Source organism: Myxine glutinosa, chromosome 9 (assembly GCF_964187855.1).
Source record: "Myxine glutinosa chromosome 9, kmMyxGlut1.1, whole genome shotgun sequence".
NCBI classification, from domain to species: Eukaryota; Metazoa; Chordata; class Myxini; order Myxiniformes; family Myxinidae; genus Myxine; species Myxine glutinosa.
The window spans coordinates 126,054,635-126,075,138 of NC_136269.1; the positions used below are offsets into that span (position 1 = coordinate 126,054,635).

The 20,504-nt window shown below is 48.0% G+C and overlaps 1 protein-coding gene across 1 annotated transcript in view; it reads left to right on the forward strand.

Annotated features, from left to right (window-relative positions):
• Positions 1 to 20,504, forward strand: part of LOC137435702 (pleckstrin homology domain-containing family G member 1-like) — a 260,745-nt gene that overhangs the window by 225,442 nt on the left and 14,799 nt on the right. The window contains exons 9-10 of the mRNA XM_078785132.1: positions 8,585 to 8,767; positions 9,147 to 9,242. Coding sequence (XP_078641258.1) covers positions 8,585 to 8,767; positions 9,147 to 9,242 — 279 coding nt within the window. The remainder of the gene's footprint in view (positions 1 to 8,584; positions 8,768 to 9,146; positions 9,243 to 20,504) is intronic.

The window sequence follows — 20,504 nt, forward strand, 5'->3', positions numbered from 1 at the left end:
TAAGGAGCGCATGGAGAAGGAGGTGAGAAAGGGGACTGTAAAATTGCAAGGGGGTATAGAGGAGTTGACGCTGGGAGTAGAACAACTGACAGTGGGACAAAAAGGACTAACGGAGCAGGTTCAAAGGAACACTGCGGTATTAGGAGGGTTAAAAGCGACACAGAAAGACATAAAAAATGACTTGATAGCGACAAAGAGGCAATGTCAGATGGTACGTGAGGGACTGACAACGAGGTTGGACGAGGTGACAGAGGTAATGGAGACGAAGGACCGGCAGGTGAGGACGCACATGGAAACGGTCAAGGTAGCCTTGGAGGACGAGCTTGAGGAGACGTACCGGGGAATAAAAGAGGTGAAGCAGAAATTAGAAGAAGTGGAAGAAGCGGTGAGCGAAATTAAGAAGCGACGGAGAGAGAATAAGAAAGAGATAAAGGAGGAAGTAAAATAATTGGTCCAAAGTCTGTGTTCGGATCGTGATGATGTGCTCATTAACCGGATGAGGGATTCGCAGGTGATGGAGGAGAAGCGAAGAGAAAGAGGACCCGATGTAAGTGGTGACCAATATGGTCGTGCGTATGATGCGCCAGGTGATTTAATGAGCTTGGGGGTCGAGATGGACCCGGGTGTTCGTGAGAGGCCGTTGGTGAAGTGTGCGACAGGTCTGGTGTGCGAAAAGGGAGGTGTGCGAGAAAGTCCGACTCTGGGGTGTGTGAGGAAAAAGTGCACGCCGAGGAGTGAGTGTGCTGGCGAGAGTGAGTCGGTCGTAGCGCGTGTGCGAGGGAGCACATGGAAGCGCGGTGTGGTAAGTGTTACAGAGGGTGTGACGGGAGAGTGTGCGCAAGAGTGTGCGCGAGAAAGGTGTGTGACGGACAGGTGCATGGGGAAAGAGTGCGTTGTCAAGAGTGGTGGTGAGAGTAGTGAGAGTGACAAGGAGCGTGAGTTGGTTGTGACAGGTGAGCGAGGATGTACACCTGGAATGGAAGGATGCACACCTGGAATGGTAGAGCGTGAGTGGGAATGCACGCTGGATTTGGAAGTGAGGCACGTGGTTGGGTGTGCGAGTGAGAGCACACCTGTGGTTGTCACAGAGGAGGTGACCGAGGAAGGGGCGCGAAGAGGTGTGTTGGTGAGGTGTGCGAGCGACGAATGTGTGCCAAGGTGTTCGGTGGTCAGGTGTGTGACCAAGGCTGTGAGTGGAATGAGTGTACCGAGGTGTGTAAGAAAAGGTACGACGAGGAGCATGGAAACGGCTGCATGTATGAGCAAGAAAGGGGTAGTGTATGCGTGTAAGAATCCAGGTGAGGCATCGACGATAACCGGGTTAGAGGTTAGAACGACTTATAGCCGAATCGGGCCCTTGGTGCGTGCCAGGCTTCGCGTGCCGCGAGAACCAGCAGGGATCCGAGCCACGGCGGGTTCGAAAGGACCGCCGTACGTGATCCACGCTGGGCCTCGCTTTGAACGGCCGCGTCCGTGCTCCACTAGGCGGAGCGGGCAGCCCGATAGGAAGGGTCGTCATGGCGACCACTTTTTGTTGAGGCATTCCGGCAGGTCGAGATCGGGCCATGGGATGGCTCCGTGCCGAGATGGTGCGTGGGACCTCGGCCCGGGTAAACCTCCTTCCCTGCACCGAATGCGGGACGTATCCAGCCGCTGGCACCACACAACCCGCATTCATGGCTTGGCTGAACGAAGCCGGGCTTTGGACAGGAATTGGCGCACCGAGAGGCATTAGTGAGTAGACTGTGTGATGAGGATAGTGTTTTGGCCCCAAAATTAGAGAAAAACAAAATTTGATGATTGGCAAAGGATTGGCAGTAATGATTGGCAGATGATGTGTAGTGATTGGCAAATTTTTGATTTGTTGAAATTTGATGTGCAAAATTGGTAGTGAGCGATGGGCCTGGTGGGTAAGGGTGGCATCCCGGCCACCCTTCCCAGAGGGGGGCAAATGCGCTATAGCTTATGGGGTGTATGGCAGTGAAAACTAGCCCGGGTGGGTTAGGATATTGATAGGGCCCTAGAAGATGACATTAGGTGACATTAAGGTTAGATAGTGACTGATACCTGTAGTGGGGACGCAGGTAGTTCAGTGTGGATGATAATGACAAGGGAGCGCAATAGTTTAAAGGGGCGACTGGGAAGCGCAAGTTTCAGAGGGGAGTAGTTAGATGAGATGATGCTGTGTGAGCACTGGACAGGTGTGTGGAGCAGTGTGGAGCAGTGTATGAGTAGTGAGTGTTGTGGATCAGCGCGAATGCGCTTGGGGAGAGAAGGGTGCAGGTGGCACCAGGTGTGAGAGCACAGGTGTGCAAGTAAAGGTGTGTGGAATACATGGAGTAAGTGGTACGGAGTGGTGTGCATGGTGCGAAGGTGTGGATGGGGGAAGAGTGGACCCCTTTCACGAGTACCCGGGGCGGGTAGTGTAAGTGTTAGGTAGAGGGTATAGGTAAATTGTGGTTGGATATTGGCATTTGTGGTGCGGTTGCAGAATGGTATTGTGGATGGGTGCATTAGTGTTGTGGAAATGGCTGGGCGTGTAGCCTGTTAGTGTGTGTAGTTGGTTGGGCACTCCACCACTGTGAGGATGTCGGCCAGGTGAGGCCGCAGGTGGGCTCTGGGAGCCGTTAGTGTCAGTGGGTGCCTGAGGATCCCGGGTGTGGATCGGGCAGCCCAGTGCCGGAGAGGGCACCGAGTGGGGAGAGCGCCAGAGGGCCTTCCCCAGGTAGATAGGTTAGGGTGAGGAGCTAGGTAAGCTCAGGTGGCAACTGCAGTGGTGGAGGTGTGCAGGTGGGTAGACCTGCTGGGAGAGCTACACGTCGCAGCCCAGAAATTGTGCGAGGCACCGGGAGATGAATCGGGGGAGTGAGACCCCAAATTGAGGGGCACCACATTTTGGTCAATGGGAATTGGTTTTTAGAACCCATAGTGTAAGTTGGCCAATGGATTGGCAGGGAAAGATCCCGGGTAATGTAAAGTTGTTAAAGTCATTTAGGAAATAGTTAGGATTGATGAACCTGTCGCACCATACACAGCCACTTACCTGAGGTGATGATGATGACTCCACACCTGTGTTTTCTTTGTTCTGTGTTGCAGGAAGTGAGAATTGCTGTTGGATTTGTGAGACGCATCACGACGTGGATGAGACATTGGGGTGATTCCATCTCTCCCTCCTTAGGAGGGACTGATGATGAATTGGTGATGGCAAATTATGATGTTGAGTTGGAGATGGCAAATTTTGATGAGAGTTGAAAATGGCAAATTTGATTGGTTAGGAGGGAGAGAAGACGAATTTGGTTTATGGGAGGAATGGGGAAGACAGTTGGGACGTTTGTTGATTTGTAAAGTAGATGTTTATGGGTAGTGTTGTGTTTTGTGGATACAGTAAGGGGTAAGGGAGGGGCCATGTAGGTTACCTGGTGGGGGGGGGGGGGTGTACGGTAGGAACGTACCTGTCTCACCTGGTTCCCATGTGCCCCCAGTGTGCATCATCTTGTATTGCGTGCACTTTTGCGCCCTTACCACCTTACTCACTTGTCTGCTTCTTTTGTCTCCCACCTCCGAGGATCTGGCTTTGGGGCAGAGAGAGAGGAGAGAGAGGTGCTGGCTCCGCAGTTGTGGGCCTGCACTTTCGCTGCTTGCTGCCTGGATCGATACACCATATGGACCGCAATTTTGGTGGCCACCCACAATGGACCGCAGTTCTTTTGCGGCCAAGCACCACCCGTGGATGGACCTATGGGTCAACGTGGCACCTATGCCATACAGGTGAACCACTAATAGTTGGCCCCCTGACGGCCACAAATTAGAAATGGACGCGGTTGGCGCCTTTCTTTATTTTTGAAGGAAGCCAGAACACCAAGTGGGCTCCAAGGCAAGACCAGCGGCAGAACATCGGCCGGCTGCGACACCACCGGTGACGTTGAGCACTTTATTGGTGCACCGGATGGTGCTGACTGTATGAATAAGGGTGGTGCTTTTGGTGCTTGGAAGGGGTGCTCTGCACATTATTAAAGGCCGTAAGGCCACAGAGCACTCGTGGGTTGGTGTATCGATGCTGGCATGCGTGCTCTCTCTATGCATAACATCTGCATGTGTTCCTCCAAAAACAGGTCCTGGATCGTAGTGTAAATATCAGTGTAGTCTTGTATAAATGATGCTCCCTACCGGCTGTATGTTTAGTTTGAGAATTCTTTCCGCGATTCGGTTATCCTGTGGGTGTGTTTCTGTGAGGAGAAGGGTGCAACGTCGCAGGGGGACATATTTACTCATTTGTGAACATCTGTAAAACTGTCGCACTCAGGGTAGAGTTAATAGTAGAGGGAACTACATCTGAGTGCCACACTAAAGTAGGTAAAAATTTATCGGGTCGGGACGCCCCGAGGTAGAGAAGGGTGCAATGTTGCGGATATGGGATTTGGCCTCCATCCATATCCGCTTGTAAATATTCCCCTATTTCCCCAATACTCCCCAACTATCCCCAATCCCCCATTCCCTAGTCCCATTGTCTGTAAACAACACTCTGTAGCCCCGACCTTCCCCTTTTTCCCCCCATTAAATGTCGTGCCCAGGTTCACCGCATCTCACGTAGACAACTATAGGACATCTTGCTAGTTATTCTTAGTCTATGTCAGTTAAGGACTCGTTTCCATTAATTCTGACTCTTCGTTGCACCAGAATGTGATTGTATGGCACCAGTAGTAAGTTTAGGACCTCCCAATACCTCCCCACAATCTCATCTCCGCATCCTCCCATCATCTCATGAAACAACAACACCAACAACAACAACAGCGGCGCGGGGAGTGCGCGTCCTCACTCCGGCTTGGTTAGCCGCCATTGACCATGTGCTCCGACGGGGTTACCACACAGGGGCTGACTGTCAGCTCCTCGTCAAGGGCGGAGCCCGGTAACCCCCCCGCACCCAATAAGAAGCGGCGGACCGATTCCATCTGGGGCGGAGCTAACGAGCCGAGGGCGTGTCACTCCCCGCTGGATATACGCAGCCACTTACCGGAGGTGACGTCAGATGCGCCCCCAGCTTGGAGAGAGAAGTCGCCACCTCCAAGCGCTGGATACCTCCCGCCTCTTTGGACCGGACCGGGTCGATTCTGCCCCTGAGCCAAGGTGCACCTTGAGCCATCGACTACCTGCCCCTCCTTGCCATCAATCCCTGTGTGAGTCAGTCTTGTCCCGTTTGTCTGTGGTCTGTCAGGAATAAGATAAGACCGTGTCTAAGTGCCTACCTTTCTGTGCTGTACCTCTTGTCCGTGTAATCTAAACGTTCTGCATATCCCATATTATATCCTCCTCCGGAGGTCTTGAGAACTGTACCCCTGGTGTCGTGTCATTTAACCCAGCCGTTGTGTCCTTTCCTTCATTGATTTAGCATAGCGCGATTCGGCCAACGTTCGAGTGTAATCGGGTAACTTGTGCGAACACGGCGGCCATTCCGCTCGGCCCAGCATAACATCTTAATAAGTCGTGTCCGTAACAATATATATATATATATATATATATATATATATATATATATATAGTTGCGGATCTCGAACGTCGGCTCTCCCCTTATCAAGGGGGGGGGGGTTAATCCCCTTGTCCTTTTATCTGGCCGACGCGAGTCCTGGAAGTTATACGCTCCTTCCGGTCGGTATTAGGTAGGGTTATTGGTCAACTTAGTCCTAATACCTAATAACTAACAGGGAAATAACTGAAGCAGGGAAATAACTCCCGCCCGAACCACGGCGTTAGTGGACACGCCAAGCGAAGCGAGCCGCGATTCGGGCCGTTAGCAAGGACTAAACCCGATTATGGCGGTTCCGATCGTGCCACGTTTACCCAATGGAGAAAAGACTGATGCGATCGGATGGAGAGGAAACCCAGAAAATAGGAAGAACAAGCAATTTATTACCAATGTACAAGGAGGAGAAGAGGAAACGAAAGCAATGTACAGGATAGGAAGAGGAAGAAGAAGCACACAGGGCAGCCTTAAACAGTCTTATTCTTAATACCCCAGGACAAACGGGGCCCGTCTCACATACACACTCACACGGGGATTGTAGATGGTTGATGGTCACCAGCGCGTCCAGGCTCCAACCCGGCTCTGGTCCAGGCTCTGATCCAGGCTCCGGTCCAACGGGTGAAACCCGGCAGGCAGCTCCGCGTATAGTGGAACGCAAACGGACAATTATATAACGGGGGGGAGGCTGGTGTCCTAGCGGCGGATGTAATAAGTGCACGCTCGTGCCAAACGCCCCCTCTCTCCAATGTCCTGCTTTCGCACAAGGTTCCAACCAGAGTCCTTTCACAAGCGCGCTCTTCTAGTCAGTCCTTCAAATCCCAGTAGTCCTCCAAGTCCCCTCACAACCAATCAAGCGCATTAGTCCTCTGAAAGGGCTTTGCGTTCGCGCATTTATAATTCAAGCAGCGATTGCTCCGCGAGCCCAAAAGCCACGCCTATCAGGCGATCCTACCTCAGCCCTGGTTGGCTGGGCATCGTTTACCGGCCACGCCCTGATGGTGGGTTGACGTGGCCACACCTTCTTCCTGGCATTCCGCCCCCTTTTTCCGGGCCTCACCTCATGGCTTATGGCGGCGTTTGGGCGGAAGCCCAGCGAGGCTGCGAACGCTGCTGGCAAGGCACGTAACAATTTGGGAGGGCCATGGGGCAGACTGGAGGGCGCGCTTAATGGTGTCGCTTGGAAAGGGAGGCTGTAAAAATGAATGGATTGGGGCCTACTCCTTATTTGATTGACACAACGCAGATTCAACTATTGGAAACACGGCCTTATCTAAACACATACGAATGAAAGAACTGAAATCTTATGGTGACTTACGTGTTGCTTGTGGCCTAACTATGGGGTGCTACCTTTAACCCTTTAATGTCATATTTTCAAGTGTGGGTTCTCAAAACTGCAACAATATATATATATAAGTACATAATAACTGGGATGGGAACACAGGAAGCAATCTATGAATAAAGATGGCAGTATAAAAACCTGTTGGCATTCTTAACTAGACAGAAATTGTCTCCATGCCATTCAGTTTAAACTAAACTTATCACACGTGCAGTTCAGGGATACAGGACAGACAAAATTGTTGGACATATATGGAGGTGAATGTTGAGGGCTGCTCGAGCGGCCATGCCTAACTGGTCTCTGGTGAACTCCACTGGCTCTGATGCTCCCCCTTGACTCTGGGAAGATTGTCTCTGGCGCTGACTCCTTCTTCCTCACTGACCCAGACTACCCTTGCCTGCCTGCCCCCTTCACTTCTCCTTTGCTGGTTATATAGCCACTGTCATGTGACCTGCTACTGCAAGACTTTGCTGCACCCCGCGAAGGTGGCACATGTTCTCTCACAGTGATGGAGTCGCTCACTCATCGCCAGAATATCAACGCAACTGTGTTTGAAGTCATTCACGCGGATGCACCATGTCGACAGGACGAACGTGTGGGCCTCACGCATTTCCACTAACCATTTGGTCACATTCTCATTTGGATGTGAGAAATTACAAGATGCAGACACAGGAGCTCAGGAAAGAAGGATCTTCCTATACACCAGATCCTGGTCATTGCTAACTGAGGTTACAAAACACTTATGCTAAAATTAATTAAGAGATAACTAGTTAGCATGGCTCATGTCCAATCAATAAAGAAATTTATGTCGACGATGTAACAGCGAGGTGTTGGTAAATATTGACGACGTTATATGAAGCCTTGGTATCTAATTATTGTAGACGTTATAACGAAACGATGTTACCTGTGATGACGTTAAACGAGGACACTATGCATATATATATATATCTATATCTATATATCTATATCTATATACATATATATATATATATATATATATATATATATATATATATATGTATGTCGTAATGCATTGCACATTTGGGGAATGACAATTCCTTGACCTTCTTTTTCATTACACATTTGGTTTTCTGCTCAGGAGACTTTTAAGAACAAAGTATTTCATATAACGTCATCTGAGAATTCCTTCCGCGGCACCATTCCAGTTTTCCCTCCCGAGTATGAATATATGACCATTGAGATTTGTTACAATCGAGCCGTGTGCAATTGCGGTGGGGTTTGGGGGATTCGAAATTAAGTCAACTTGCTCCTTTGAAGCAGGGTTGCAATAATTCTACTCAAATCGAGTCATTTTGCTCTCATTTTCAGCAAGTGTTTTTGGCTACCCTGTTGGGGCATCTCCAACCAACTGTTTGTTTTATCTGCATAAAGGGAATTAATTACCAATGATGGATTACACGTTTCCCTCATTGAAAATAAAAGCCCTTTAATCCATATTTTAGCTCAGGAATCGGTGTCAGAAGAATTAGCGGTGCCAGGAAAAGCATCTCCCAGAGCCAACAGAAACGCAATAATTCCTCTTGACGTCTTGCACTTAAAACTGCCCCTGGCTTCCGTTTAGAATCCGGAACGATACGTACGAGCAGACGCAAAGATGCCCTAAGTTCAAGCTTAAGACGAGTCTGATGGATCTGTGTACGGCTAGCCTTAACGACTGTGCCCGTCTGTGCGACTTGTTATGAAGCAGATGTTGCTCTTCCTCCTCGCAGGAAATCCAGATCCAGTTGAATGACTGGGAGGGCCCTCCTTTGGAGCGCTATGGAGAGCTCGTTCTTGAAGGATCGTTTCACGTGCACAGAGCCAAGCACGAACGGACGCTTTTCCTCTTCCACAAAATTCTGCTACTGGTGAAGAGGCGCGATGATGGTTATTTCTACAAGGGCCACATCCTGGTGAGAGGTCAACAGTGGCACACAGAGAGAGAAACAGAACTCTCGATATAAATTGCCAAGGACCACAATCGATAAGGGAGGACTTTGCAAGCCTTGTATCCAAGGCTTATTGTTGAATAAGTCATTTGGCGTTCAGGCTTTGTCAACGAGACTTCAATAATTTCATCTTAAATACCGGTTTCCCTCCCAAAATGAACACCATGCAACGTCCCATAATGCGAATGGTACTTTGAGCAATGTTGCATCACCCAACATGTTATGAGTTTCATAAGATTCGATGGAACGATCAATAGGAGGATGATCCAGAAACATTGATGCTGCATTGATCTCAAACAGTCTATATTAACAGTTGTATTTTTGTTTTTTGTTTTCTTTGCAGTGTTCGAATCTTATGCTGGTCGAGCATGTTCCCAAAGAGCCCTTGAGTTTTATTGTTCGGCATTTCAAGAACAGCAAAGTACAGCACACGATCCAGGTAAGGCCTCGGGTATATTCATTATTCAATGTCATCGACTCTCCATGTTGTTCATCACATGCAGTGTCACTATTAGGAGTTGCATGATAATTTATAATAACATTGTAAAACTAGAACGACACTCGGTAGGGAGCATACCTCCGATACGATAAGTCCGCAAGGCTGAACAGTTTACCTTTTGTGTTCAACCGATAGGTCAGATATGGATCCGAATCTTCAGCAAAATCGAATCGATTAGTCCTTGTCACACACACAACCTGTCCACCAAGTTTTGTCCGGATCTGTCGACAACCTTTTGAGATATTGTGCTATATATCGGTGTTAGCCCTATCACTCAATGGTGAAAAATAGCTTTAAAGCATTCTCTGATCCGAATCTGCATCTTCAACAAAATCTAAGCATTTCATCCTTCTCACATACCCAACCTCTCCAGCAAATTTCGTCTACATCCGTCCACAACTCTTTGAGATATCCTGTTCACAAACAAACAAACAAACAAACAGATGGCGGTGAAAACATAACCTCCATCCACCTCAGTTGGCGGAGGTAATTAAATAATCTAAGTGGAGGAATGTTTGCGGCTCCCACCTGTGCACACGGTTCATGCTGTTAGGATTCAAGCTGGTTTAAATCCCATGCACTTAGAGGATTTGTGCAATGTCCACCAATGTCCTTGTAATTCTTACTAAGGTACAATGTTGTCTCTGAAAGTTGTAATCTCAAACATGACATACGAGGTATGTTCGAGCTCCTGCAGAGATTATTTTTCACTAAATTCTAATTTAAAACAAATTCTAATTCTCTTTTCTCCTCTTTGTGGAACTATTCCGGAGGATGATCAATCCCATTCTTCCCTCCTTGCATTCAAGCAAGTGATGCGCCACAATATATCTTGTCACCTCTCCCCATCCTCCACCCCTTTGCTCTATCCTACCCCCAATCTTTTCTACTCCCATTAACCTGACCTCACCCAAAACCCTTACTTACAGGTTGCTGTTTCCAATCTTCCTCTCTGTCTCTCCTTTTTTCCTGTTCATTCCTTCCATTGCTTGATGCATCTAACTATGGCCTCACCACACCACTATCATTCCATTGCCTCCTTATGCTCTTCCAGGAGCCGATATTCTGTGCACAAGAAAAAAAAATATATATATATATAATTATATTTGCATCTACTATATATAAAACAATGTCAGTTTATGTGTTTGTACAGGTGTCTGTCCCCCTCCATAAGGGTAGGATTTAAAGTCTAATCTTTTAACACGAATCTGTATTCACTACGGTCTATTTTTGAGGATAAAACAAACTCGAAAAACATTTTCCATAAAAGAGTAATTATGTCTCTTCTATTAGAATTGTAGACGGTGGCTTGCAACCCTAGCCTCAAGGGCGGTGTACAGAAACGTTTTTTTAAATGTAACAATAAATACCAGATGCAGGGAAGTGAAATTTGCTGAACGTGATGTGCAACGCACACAGCGTAAAACGAGTGTTCATTTACATCCGTAGGATGTCTAATAAATAAAGAGGATTATAAGCACACCTAACACTAGGCCGAGGCATACCTGACACCTTTGACACGCTCTCGAGGCTGCACCGTCGAATAAACTGTTCCAACCCGCCATTTTTGATAGGCTTTTTATTAGTTATTAATAATTATTGTGAAATTACTTTGTTGTAATTCAAATTACTTTGTTGTAATTGAAATTACTTTGTTGTACTTGAAATTACTTTGTTGTAATTGAAATTACTTTGTTAAAAATTACTGTGTTGGCACGAACTGCTGTCTTGGGAAGTTCTGCGTTTACTGGCAAACCTCACATCCCACCTGATTTGTTGTTTATGTAAACATCACCAAAGAGCCTGGAATTGCAAGCCTATAAGTGCTGAAAAGGGAATTTGTGTGCAGAGCGGATGCTTGGAATAGTGCGAGGAATTAAACACCATGGTGTCTAGTTTTCCAGGTTATTTGCTCCAGCCTAACGTTAGTTTTCCTCGAGCCTGATTTAACGATCTGGATAAGCAGTTGTGTGACAACCTTTTGAGAAGAGAAAGTTTCCGTGCGCTGTTAGCCCCAAAATGTCCAAATATTTCCCAGGTACAGTTTGACCAATGATTTTGTTTATTGCATTCATCTGGGGCTCCTGGGGGACCTTGTAGTAATGTAGATTAATGCATGACAAAGATATCTGAACATGGATGTGTCAGTCATCGGTTCGGATGGGAACACTATAAACAGGGCAACACAACAATTTTGTATATTATTATGAATTAACAAATCAAAACCAAATATCTACCACTAATCATATACTCATATACTTGTACTCTATGTACCATACTCAGTGTTACAGGGCGTTGGTGCTCCCGAAGCAGTTCCTTGGCAGGAGTTATACTGGGTGGTTTGTCATCATTGCTTTCCCAGCAGTAAATGCAGGAATTTGTAATTTGGCCATGGTTCCTACTCTTCATAAAGAACACCATGGGATCTTTAATGCCCACCAACTGGCAGCATACAGGACACTATGTAACGTCCCTCCGAGGGACGGTACACACATTGATGAATCACCCTGCATGTGAAACACTGGGATGACAGTTTATAGCTGGGTCGGGATCCAACGCCAGCTACAGCGTAAAGAGTGCGCATACATCAAGACCATCTTCATATACAGTGCATTTAGAAAGTATTCAGACCCCTTCACTTTTTTCACATTTTGTTATGTTGCAGCCTCATGCTGAAATCGTTTAAATTCATTATTTCCCCCATCAATCTACACTCAATACCCCATAATGACAAAGAGAAAACAGGATTTTAGAAAGTTTTGCAAATTCATCAAAAAGTAAAAACTGAAATATCACAATTACATAAGTATTCATACCCTTTGCTATGACACTTGAAATTTAGCTCAGGTGCCTCCCATTTGTCTTCATCATCTTTGAGATGTTTCTACACCTTGATTGGAGTCCACCTGTGGTACATTCAATTGATTGGACATGATTTGGAAAGGCACACACCTGTCTATATAAGGTCTCACAGCTGACAATGCATATCAGAGCAAAAACCAAGCCATGAGGTCGAAGGAACTGCCTGCAGAGCTCAGAGACAGGATTGTGTCGAGGCACAGATCTGCGGAAGCCTACAAAAAAATTCTGCTGCATTGAAGGTTCCCAAGAGCACAGTGGCCTCAGTAGTTCTTAAATGGAAGAAGTTTGGAACAACCAGGACTCTTCCTAGAGCTGGCAGCCCAGCCAAACTGAGCAATCGGGGGAGAAGGGCCTTGGTAAGAGAGGTGACCAAGAACCCGATGGTCACTCTGGCTGAGCTCCAGAGATCCTGTTTGGAGATGGGAGAAACTTCCAGAAGGACAACCATCACTGTAACTCTCCACCGATCTGGGCTTTATGGCAGAGTGGCCAGATGGAAGCCTCTCCTCGGTGAAAGACACATGAAAGCCCGCTTGGAGTTTGCAAAAAAGCACCTAAAGGACTCTCAGACTGTGAGAAGCAAGATTCTGTGGTCTGATGAAACCAAGATGGAACTGTTTGGTCTTCCGTCTGGCCCTGACACCAACCCTTTGGTCACCTCTTACGACACACAGCGATATGGTGTGCCTATTCCAAGCCGGGGAACACACTGGCACATTCATCCCAGCAAGCTGGTACTCAATTTGCCGACATCGGAAGGATGACAGGATGAGTCAGCCCCCCTGGCGTTAATTCAGAGATCGACCGGGATTCGAACCCAGGATCCTCGGATCCCAAGCCGGCACCCTAATCGCGAAGCCAACACCAGGCTCACACAGTTTATACATATACATTATAGTATATACACACAGTATATACATATACAGTGTAATATACACAAAGTTTATACATATACAGTGTAATATACACAAAGTTTATACATATACATTATAATATACACAAAGTTTATACATATACATTGTAATATACACACAGTTTATTCATATACATTATAATATACACAAAGTTTATGCATATACAGTGTAATATACACAAAGTTTATACATATACATTATAATATACACAAAGTTTATACATATACATTATAATATACACAAAGTTTATACATATACAGTGTAATATACACAAAGTTTATACATATACATTATAATATACACAAAGTATATACATATACAGTGTAATATACACAAAGTTTATACATATACATTATAATATACACAAAGTTTATGCATATATAGTAATATACACAAAGTTTATACATATACAGTGTAATATACACAAAGTTTATACATATACAGTGTAATATACACAGTTTATACATATACAGTGTAATATACACAAAGTTTATACATATACATTATCATATACACAAAGTTTATACATATACAGTGTAATATACAACAACACAACATGCATTTTAAAGGCCATTTTCCCTGCTAGAGCGGGGGTTAGCCTTGCGGTCCCCATGACAATCTTCTCCATTTTGCCCTATTTTCTGCATCTCTCCTTGCTAACCCCCTTGCCCGCATTTCTTCTTCCACCATCTTTAGCCAAGTCTTTCTCGGTCTTCCCCGTCTTCTACTTCCTTCAACATTCATTTCCAACACTCTTCTCAACCAGTCACTTTCATCCTTCCTCAACACATGACCAAACCATCTCAACCTGTTCCTCTTCACAGCATCAATCACAGGCTCTATTCCCATTATCTTTCGCAATTCATCATTTGTCTTCCTCTCTCTCAACGATACTCCGCACATCCGTCGAACCATTCGCATTTCCACCCTTTCCAGCCTTCGTTGCTGCTCTACGTTCATTACCCATGTCTCGCTCCCATAAATCATAACACTTCTCACACATGCAGCATACACCTTTCCCTTCAGCTTCAACGACACTCCCCTCATCATCAGCACGCCACTCAATTCCCGAAACTTCTTACATGCACATCTCACTCGAGCAACCGTTGCCGAGTCTGATCCACCTTCTCCATTCAGCATGTCTCCGAGGTAGCAAAATGTTTTCACACCTTCCAGCTTCACGCCGTCTCCAAGATCCAACTCAACATTTCCTCCATCTGCAGCTCCCTCTGTGCACACCTTACATTTGAATGTAGCTGCCACACTGGTTAATGACCCTCTCAGACCACTACATTTTTGATGAACCCACTCAGCGCACATTGTACACTGAATGGAGTTCACTCCGACACCCTTCCTACACACAGCACAGGGCCACTTCCCAGTTCTTTCCACCTCACCACATGCTTTACCACTTGCCATCACCTTCGTCTTTCCGATATTCACCTTCAGACCTTTTGTCTCCATACATTCCTTCCACGTGTTCATCTTTTCCTTCAGTCCATCCATACTTTCCGCAATCAACACCAGATCATCTGCATACAACAACTCCCACGGTAAACCCTCCTTTACGTTCTGAGCCAGCACCTCCATCACAGCTACAAATAGTAGTGGACTTAGTACCGACCCCTGATGCACTCCCACCTTCACCTCAAACTCACCACTGTTCCCGTCCTTCGTCCTTACAGCTGTGCGCGCTCTTTTGTACATTGCCATCACTACTCTGATCAACCATTCCTCCACTCCTAACTTCCTCAATGCCCATGTCAATACTTTGCGTGGAACCCGATCGAATGCTTTCTCCAGATCAACAAACCCAAGAAACAACTTCTTCCTCTTCTCCATGTACTTCTCCTGCAACTGCCTCACAATGAAAAGCGCGTCTGTCGTTCCTCTTCCTGGCATGAATCCAAACTGCATTTCGTCGATCTTCACTTTCTTCCTTATCCTCCTCTCCAACACCCTTTCCAATACCTTCATTCCATGCTCCAATAACTTTATCGCTTGGTATGAGCCACACTCCAGAGGGTCACCTTTCCCCTTGTATAGAGGGACGAGGGTACTCAGTTCCCAATCCACTGGAATGCGGCCTTCTTTCACCACCAGATTACAGATCTCTGTCATTCTCTTCACACCCCAACTTCCTGCTGCCTTCAACATATCTCCCACAACTCCCGTCGGCCCTCCCGCTTTTCTACCCTTCATTGCTTTTATCGCTTCCTCAACTTCCTTCTCAGTTATCTTCTCTGCCGGTCCTAAAACTGGGTTACTCTCTATGTTGCCATCCCATTCATTCTCTGTATTCAACAGCATTTCCATGTATCTTTTCCATCTTCCTTTAATTCCATCTGGGTCGACAACGATTTGTCCCACTTCATCCTTCAAGCAACTCAACCCCATCACATCACACCTCTCTTTCGCTATCTGCTTTGCAATCCTGAATACTGCTTTCTGACCCTCTTCCGAATCCAAGCGTTCTCCGAACATTTTCCTCCATGCCTCCTGCGCCTTTGCTACCTCTTTCTTTGCAGGCTTCCTGGCTGCCTTATAACTTTCATGCTCTGCTGTTTCTGCTCCCGTACCCTTCGCCTTCTGCCACTCCTTGAACTTCTTCCTCTTCTCGTCAATCCTCTTTCCAACTTCATCATCCCACCACCATGTTTCCGAGTGCCTCGTTGGTCCTTTTATCCATCCACATACCTCACCAACGGCTCCCAACAGACTAGCTTTCATTGACATCCAACCACTTTCAAGCTCAACCACATCATCCTCGACCCTACTCAGCCTCTCTTTTAATGCCTCCCTTACTGTCACCTCTTTCAACCTCCACACCTTCATTCTCGGTTGGTAGTTCACCCGCCGAGCTCTCCTCGCACCTTTCACCCTTACGTCGCAGACAACCAAGTGGTGCTGTGAAACAGCCTCCTCCCCCGGGATCACCTTTGTGTCCCGGAGGTGCCCCCTATCTCGCCTACGCACCATCAGGTAGTCAACGGTTGTCGTCGACCCACCTGACGTGTATGTAACAAGCTTATTATCCTCTTTCTGGAACTGAGTATTACAAATCAACAAGTCAGCTCCATCAGCAAACTCCAAAATCCTTTCACCTTTCCATTTCTCACACCATATCCGTAACCCCCCTGAACTCCGTCAAAACCATCCATACTCCTTCCCACATGTCCATTTAGGTCTCCTCCTACCACAACAACTTCCTCATCTTTCACGTTTTCCATCAGCTTCTCTATCGCACACCAGAACTTGTCCTTCTCTTCATCGCTTCGACCAACCTGCGGAGCATATCCCGAGATGACGTTCACCAAGAGCTTTCCAATCATCATTTTCACCATCATCAACCTATCACTCACTCTAGTCACACTCACCACACTGTCTACAAACTCCTCAGAAAACAGGACACCAACACCATTCACGCCCCCCAGGCACCCTTGCCACACAAACTTGTATTTCTGTCCCTGCCTACCCTTCACCATTCTCACACCACTTCCCTTCCATCTCGTCTCTTGCACACAACATATGTCCACTCTTCTTCTGACCAATACTTCCACCACTTCTCCTGATCTCCCTGTCATTGTCCCTACATTCCATGTCCCAAACCTCAGAAACCGATCTCCACTTCGGGCCGATCTCCCTGCCCACATGTAGTTGTAATTGTCATGGTTCTCTTTTTGAGGCAATGTTTTTTATGGCCGGATGCCCTTCCTGACGCCAACCCTCTTCGTCGCCTCTTACGACACGCAGGGATACGGTGTACCTATTCTAACCAGGGTACACACTGGGAGTGTAATATACACAAAGTTTATACATATACAGTATATTCACAAAGTTTATACATATACATTATATACACAAAGTTTATAGCCGGCAAAGCCGGTGTTGTGAATGAACGCGTACGTATTATGTTGAAAAGCCAGATTTTGCTGGATCCCTTGAGAATTTCGAAGCTTTGACGCACCAAATCGCTCCATGTAGGCCGCCATCTTGCGGATGCGGAAGAATGCATAAAAAATTGAGAAAAAATTCAATAGGAGTTTGTTTCACCCGTCTTTGTTTGATTCACAATCTTATGCACCTCTAATTTGTAATTAAAATACTTTAAGACCAACCTCGGCCCACACGGGCCCTGGTTATCTTCAACGAAAATCGGCACTAAACACCGGAACCAATGAGATTCGAGCATTTGAAAAAGTATTTTAAAAAAGCTTATTACGCGTTTCGGAGGCTGAAAACGGCGTCAAATATTCTAAATTGACGAAGAATTATTTATTAGAAATCTCGTGGCCGTAGGGGATAGTTTTTCACGGCCGGAAATATCCGAAGTTGAGACGGAATTCACCGAATTAATCAAGAAGGAAATTTTAGAAATTTTAATCTCATCCAGAATGCAAATGGTGTCATTTTGAACTAGGTACGGTACCTACTACACCTACCTACTACCAACTACCTAACCTACTGATGCCATAGTGATGGGTAAAATAGTGGCAAGAGGCTTTGGCTTCGCCGGCTCATTGCGGCTTTGCAGTCGGGTACTAGTACATATACAGTATATACCCAAAGTTTATACATATACAGTATATACACAAAGTTTATACATATACAGTATATACAGAATGTATTTTTCACCACCCAGTATAACCCTTTCCAAGAAACTGCTTCGCACAAATACTTTTTACAGAGTATGGTACATCAAAATGAGAATGTAAAATAAAATAACAGACAGGTTTGTGAGTGACAAGGTCGTTGGCTGAATGATAGTTTGGGAAAGATCAATTAAAGCAGCGTTTGTTGACATGTTACCTTTTGTGTTTTCGAAATATCTTAAATGTACATCAAGATCTTTGATCTTGATCTTGCTTTATACATATACAGTATAATCTTTTCTACCTGAAAAGATCTTGATCTTTTCTACCCCCGTTAATTCACCCCAGATCCACTTTTTTGAAATACCAATTTCTTTCCTGGAAGTCCTAGCAGTGTCCATATGTTTAATACCTCTCCCACCCTCTCCCCCCCCCCCCACCTTCCCATGCCAACCCCCCCCCCAAGCCCTCTCCCTCCCACAGATCTCCCGATGTCCCTGCTCTCATTGTACTTGTGTGCTTCCCTCTCTCTCCCCATCTTGTCTCCGGCTCCCTTTATTATATGTTTTTAATATGTGTCCGTTTTTATTTTTTATTAATGTTAACTCTTGCACGAGCCTCGATCTAGTATTAAAAAAAACTAAAAAAAACCTTAAAGGAATAAAAAATATTGCAATGACCTACGGAGGATGTATAATCATGTAACTGTCTTGGTGCAGTAATAGGGACCTGATTCTGAATTCATCTCGATGGAGGAAGCCTTCATTAAAAACAAATAACTGAACAAACAAAATGTTCCGTTCCGTAAGAGTGCAGAACAAACCTTAGTATTGTGGCGGACACAAAAGCCCACTGGCGTGGTGACATCATTCCGCGCACCAAGTGGGCGGTGGCCACGCACCAGGGGTAGGCGTGGCCTCATGATATACACCGGGCGCCCAGCCCGGGACAGTACAGTGTTACAGTGTAGTCTTACAATAAAGACGTTTATATGTTACCGCTTGTCCGCTTCCTCCTTGCTCACAAGCAGCGCGCGTAACGCCGCGCTTTACTGGTGACCCTCGACGTTGGATCTGCTGGAGCGATCCTTCCACACGCGACGCCATCGCCATGGCCGACTTCGTCAAACTTCCGGAATTTTGGGAGGCTCAGGCCGAAGTCTGGTTCGTCCAGGCCGAAGCCCAATTTCAGCTTCGGCGCCTCACCGGCGATGACACGCACTATTGCCACGTCGTCGCCTCCCTCGGGCCCGGCACGGCCGCTCGAGTTGTGTCCGTCCTTCGCCACCCACCGAACGGCCACAAGTACGAGGCACTCAAGCGGCTACTCCTAGCCACGTTCGGCCTTACGGACGACGCACGGGCCGACCGCCTCCTGGATCTCCCCGAGCTCGGTGAGACGCGCCCGTCGGTCCGAATGGACCATATGCTGTCACTGTTGGGCGACGAAGCCCCCGGTTCGCTATTCCGGGCGCTTTTCCGGCGCCAACTTCCAGCGCAGGTCCGCCTCGCGTTGGCCGGGACCGAGCTAACGGAACCCCGAGCATTGGCGGCCGAGGCGGACAGGTACTTCGCCGCTTCGGACATGCGGGCGAGCGTCGGCGTGGCCGTCACGGCCCTCGACGCTGATGTTCAGCAGCATGTTCCACAGCATCAGCTTCTACAGCACGCTGATGTTCAGCAGCATGCTGATACGCACCTCGTGAACGCCGCCACGCCCCGCCCACCGCCGCGGCGAAAACCGCCACCGCGGGGAAACCCGCCAACTCCACCGGCCTGGCGGAGCCAGCCGCGCTCCTCCAGCTCCACCACCTGGTGCTGGTTCCATGCCAAGTTCGGCCACGAAGCTCGGCGGTGTCATCCGCCGTGCTCCTTCAACGGGTCGGGAAACGCCCGGGCCGGCGCTCAATAGTGGCGATGAGCGCCGGCCATTCGAACAGCCTGCTGTTCATAACGGACACCTTCTCCAGGCGCCGTTACCTGTGCGACACGGGAGCGCAGGTGAGTGTCATTCCCGCCGGCACGTCAGACAAGCACGCCGCGGGTGGGGGCCCCGCGCTGCTTGCCGCGAACGGGACGCCCATCCGTACGTACGGAAAACGCTGCCTCTCTCTGCGGTTTGGAGGGCAGGTTTTCCGATGGACGTTCGTCACCGCCGACGTGCCCATGGCACTGCTTGGCGCGGACTTCCTGTGCGCTAATGGGCTCCTGGTCGACGTCAAGCGCAGACGGCTTGTCCAGGCCGAGACGTTCAGCTCGCTCGCTTGTGCGTTGCCCAGCTCAACGAGCGGCTTGCCAAGCGGCTTGCCGAACGATTCGGTTCCGGCCACGTTGGTCTGTACGCTTCCGGCAGCGGACGCATTCACCCGCCTCCTCGCCGGCTTCCCGGCCCTCACGCGGCCCACCTTCTCGGCGGGGGCCGTCAAGCACGGGGTGGCCCATCACATCCCCACCGTCGGGCCACCGGTCTACGCCCGGGCACGCCGCCTCGAGCCGATGAAGCTGGCGGTGGCAAAAGCGGAGTTCGCTACCCTGGAGCGACTCGGCATCGTTCGGCGCTCAGAGAGCGCTTGGGCGTCGCCGCTGCACATCGTGCCGAAGCCCGGCGGGGGATGGCGACCGTGCGGGGACTATCGCCGTCTCAATGATGCCACGACTCCCGACCGCTACCCCGTCCCCCACATTCAGGACTTTTCCGCCCGTTTGGCGGGCAGGTCCTTCTTCTCGAAGGTGGACCTCATACGCGGCTACCATCAGGTCCCCGTCAGGCCGGAGGACGTCCCGAAGACGGCGGTCATCACGCCATTCGGACTCTTCGAGTTCTTGCGCATGCCC